Consider the following 4579-nt stretch of genomic DNA (forward strand, 5'->3'; position numbering starts at 1 on the left):
ACAGCGCTAGCCTGCATACTGGGGGAGATACTGTAGGCCTACTAGCAAGTGTGTGTGGGGGGTGGAGACGGGGGGAGGAGGGTGAGGGGGAGTTAGGGGGTGTAAGCCCATCCATCTCACATCAACTCTGTACACTCTCATCATGGCCATGGCATATCAACTACTGTTTTTTTTTTGTCCACCCAAATTATGCAGAAATTGTGTCTAAATGAGGCATCTCGGAGTCGGGCGTTTTAAAAAGAAAATCAATTGGCAAACCAGCACTGGAATTTTTTTACATCATAATTCAAACCATGAAACTAAAAGCCAAATCTAAAAAAAAAGAAAAAAGAAGTTGCACATTCCTCACATTTGTTTCAGACACTGCAGAGTCGATCGATTCTGGAATACTGGAATTAAGTAACTTTTTAATGCATTTTTTTTTCTTATCCTCACCTAAATCCAGTTCAAGCAGTTATAGGCTAAGCAGCAGACCCCCTCCTCCTCTTTGCAAAAACAGCTGTTCAGTCATGGCATTGTTTTCATGAGCCCACAAAAACCATGCGACCCCACCGACTTCCCCTCCAGAAGGGTACCTCAAGTTCAAAATGCTGATTTGAAGGAAAAAAAAAAAAAAAAAAAAAAAAAAAGGCATCTTGCATTATCTAATTCTGTATGTAGGTACTGTGCCCTGTATCTCTCTGTCCTCCTGTTTCACCATGAACCGGCCACATGCTGCCATAACGTGGCCCAGTTTGTTGAGAAAAAAGCAAGACTCACCCCCCCAACACAGCCTATTTCAAGCACATTTTGTAGTAAATACAGTGAGTTTCAGTTGTCTTATTTGGACAAGATTAGATGGCTTTACAAAAGCTCACAATATGATGAAAGTGAATCATAGCCATAAGCTTTTTTATGTGGAGGAATACTTCTTTTTTCTGACATTTAAAAAAAGCATTCTACTCTAGATCATGTCTACCTGTTTTACATAGATCGAATTATACATAGCTCAATTGAAAACACTTCTTTGCTCAGTTTGTTGAAAAAATATGATGGTATAAACCCCCCATTTAAATGACTTCTTGTTGTTTTTTTTTTTATTGTTTTTTTTTTTTTCCTTTTTTTTTTTAGTCTTCCTCTCACCCAAAGCAGGCTATATTCATTGACACACAAAAAACCACGGAACTGTTATTTTAGCTACATTAACTTTGCAGCATAAGCATCTGAGTGACGTTAATTGGTCATGCTCATCTGCATGTCTGAATATCTGAAAGTCAACAATTGGCACACCATAAAATAACACAGTTTTACATTCATAAAGGAGATGATGACTTGCGCAGACGTGGATTTAATCTGCACCATCTAATACGGTATAAATAACCCCAATATTTATCGACAATCAAATGATAACAAACAGAAAAAAGAACATGCACTGACAGCTTCACTTCCATCACTTCCTCTCCGATAGTCATCATTTTTGATTATTATTCTTTTTTTTTTTCTCATGTGTGTGTGTGTCTCTTTTCTCCAAACAAGTTTTAAAACAACAAATACAAATCCTAACTGCAGGTTCACAAAAAATAGAGAAATGGCACTTTGTAATAGTCATATATAATTCTTAATATCTATATATAGTCGTCATATTGATATAACATGAAAAGGGTCGAGTTTGCTTCTTTGTTGGTTATGGTGGTTATGGTTCCTCGCCGTCGTGTGTGTGTTGAAACCATGCGAAATATCATCATGCAGATTATGATACATCGGTCCGAGTATTTACATTTACATTCATGCGTTCGTGCACCATTCCTCCGGGGTCCTCGGTTTTTCTCTCGCTCTCTCTCTCTCGCTCTCTCTCTCTCACACACACACACACACGCCCTCTCCTCTCCCCCTCTCTTTTTTTTTTTCCTCCTCTCCCTCTTTTCTGTCTCATACAGATCCGTAGTCCGATTGCGGCAAATCGGGAGGAAGGGAGGGAGGGAGGGAGGGAGGAAGGGGAAGGAGGGGTTTTAGCCAGGGGGGCTTGGCATATACATATATTACAGAGTGGGGCCTGTGCAGCAGCAGACTGACTTACTTGGTTCAACTGGAGAAAACAAGACATAAACAAGTTCGAACCAAAGCGCATGATTCTTGCAGTTTTTTTGTGTTGTCATGTGTGCGTCAGTCTGTCTTGTGTGACTGTTTGTAATCCAGTCTGGTAGAGGCTTATTGTACTAGACTATATAGCAGAGTCCCCCTGGTTCGTTTTTACGCATCGTTTGTCGTGGAGAGGTGCGTGCTGCAGTCGAAGCCCCGGTGCGCGCCCCCATCTGCGTGATAAGGCCCGCTGTGCCAATAAGACGAGTCACACACTGTCTGTAAGGAATTGATCTCCGAGGCGGAGGAGTTCCCATCCCTCCGCTTTGACCGCTTGCGATTCCGCAAAATAAACACAAGCATTCCCACCACGGTGAACGCAGACGTGACAAACACCAGCAGCAGCCCGGGGACGAGCACCGAGATGGAGACCCTGTTCGGCTCCAAGTAGGAGTTCGAGCGCGTCCCCGAGTCCAGGGTGAAAGTGCTGTTTTTGGACAGGGGCGTGGGGGGTACTCTGTCGTACAGTTTGGGGCACATGAGGTCGTTCCGCACGTATCGGAAATCGCGTTTCCAGAACTCTTCCGGGGACTCGCACTTGAGATCGCTCACGATCACGTCGGCCCCGAGTTTCTCCGTCCACTGCTTGAAGGGCACGATGTTGCACGAGCAATCCCACGGGTTCCCGTGCAAATCGATCTGTATGATTGAGTTGAGCTGGTCTAAGACGCCAGCCACGGGGAGATAGGGGAAATAATTATTATGCAGGCTGATTTTGGATAAAGAAATCCCAAGGAAAGCATCCACGGGTAAAGATTTCAGCAAGTTGTTGTTGAGGAACAGAACCCTCAGGTTTGGCATGGGGCCGAACGCACCTGCCACTATCAGCTGGATGTCGTTGTATTCCAAACTGAGATATTCCAGATTCACAAGGCCCACGAACATCTCTGCTATCAGTGTATCCAGGTAGTTCTTATCCATGTACAGCCACCTGAGCTCGCTCTGGTTTTGGAACGTGCTGTTGTCGATCACCTTGATGTTGTTCCCGCCCAGATCAAGCAGGTTGAGGCTCGAGTAGCCGAGCAGCTGGTTCTTTTTCACTGCGTGGATGTTGTTGTCTCTCATGTTCAGTTCGTGCGCCGCCAAGGGCTTGGGTTTGAGGTTGGACAGGCTCTCGATCTTTTTGCCCTCACAGTTGACCCCCAGCCCTTGTCTGGAGCCGACCAGCTTGCAGTTGCAGGGCTGGGGGCACGTCATGTTGTGCAGCTGCTCCCTGTCCCCGTTCACACCTGTCACCACCGGAGTGGGCTTGGTTTTCAGCTGCCAGTTCTCACGAGATTTGGAGTGGCTCTTGGAGCCGTGGCCGCCAGGCGTCGGGGGCCCGGCGGCGTCTCCGCGGGGCTTGTAAGGCGTGGGACGAGGGCCGTGGAGCTCCGAGGTCTCCTCCTGGGTGGGAGGGGCGACCAGGCTGGTGTCCACGCCGCCGCTCTGTGAAGGGCACAGATCCGCTTCTGACGTCTCGTTCAGGTCGCTCCCTTGCAGCCTGGTGGGAGCCTCGCATATCACCCTCCCAATGAGCGCGTTATGCGGTATGTTCTCCAGCCATTCCTTAAGAGAAACCAGGTCGCAGTTACAGTCCCACGGGTTGTCCTCCAACAAAACCTCCGCAATGCCCGGTATTTGCTCAAGGATCCCTTCATAAGGCAACGTTTTGATTCGGTTTCCCCGCAGGTCGAGATGCGTAATGGGCACATGTTGAAACACGTTTATAGGTAGCGCGCTGATGAGGTTGTCGTTAAGTATTAACACTTCAAGTTTATTTAGGTCCCTGAAAACGGCGGGGTCAATATCCCTCAATAGATTAAAATCAGCTTGTAGATATTCCAAGTCGTCTAACCCCAGAAACGTACTCTTCCTGAATGATCGGATCTTATTGTTATTGATGTGCAGCCTTTTCACCAGCTGCAAGCCCAGAAAGGCGCCGGGGACAATGTCGTGCAAGCCATTGTTTTCCAAATGCAAGCTCACTGCATTGTAAAAGTTGGCGAACTCGTTGGGAAATAGCCTGGATAGCGAATTTCCGTGCAGGAGCAAGTGGTAGAACTGCGAGCTGGGGCCAGTCAAATGCTGCAGAGTGGTGAAGCTCCTTTTTTCGCAGTCTATGTGCAGATCTCCCTCTACCTCGTTGCAAGAGCATATCTGCTCCTTACAAACGTCCCTTGTAACATTTCCACTAGCAACACAAAGAGCCGCATTCAGCAGAACAATCCAAAGCAGCATTTTTCAACGTGGACGATTCATTCCCGGGTTTCAAGACATACGAGCTGTGAATTTAGTCTGCATCAGTCAGGAGAGGGGAAGAAAAAACAAAAAACAAAAAAAAAAAAAAAAGGGGGGAGACATTTAGGGAGAAGATAAGGCAGTCTTTTATGTCTGTTGTAATTGTGCGTTCGCATTTCCTCAGGTGGCAGCTTTAATTGCGGGCTGAGGAAAAGGAGAAGGGAAAAAAAAAAAAAAAAGA

The 4579-nt window shown here is 46.4% G+C and overlaps 1 protein-coding gene across 1 annotated transcript; it reads right to left on the reverse strand.

Moving 5' to 3' along the window:
* Window positions 1–2229: 2229 nt before the first annotated feature.
* slitrk1 (SLIT and NTRK like family member 1) lies at window positions 2230–4338 on the reverse strand. Its single transcript, XM_008304514.1, has one exon. The coding sequence runs from the start codon at window positions 4336–4338 to the stop codon at window positions 2230–2232; it is 2109 nt and encodes a 702-aa protein (XP_008302736.1).
* Window positions 4339–4579: the final 241 nt, after the last annotated feature.

The sequence above is a fragment of the Stegastes partitus genome, unplaced genomic scaffold, assembly GCF_000690725.1.
Source record: "Stegastes partitus isolate 25-593 unplaced genomic scaffold, Stegastes_partitus-1.0.2 Scaffold40, whole genome shotgun sequence".
Taxonomy (NCBI): domain Eukaryota; kingdom Metazoa; phylum Chordata; class Actinopteri; family Pomacentridae; genus Stegastes; species Stegastes partitus.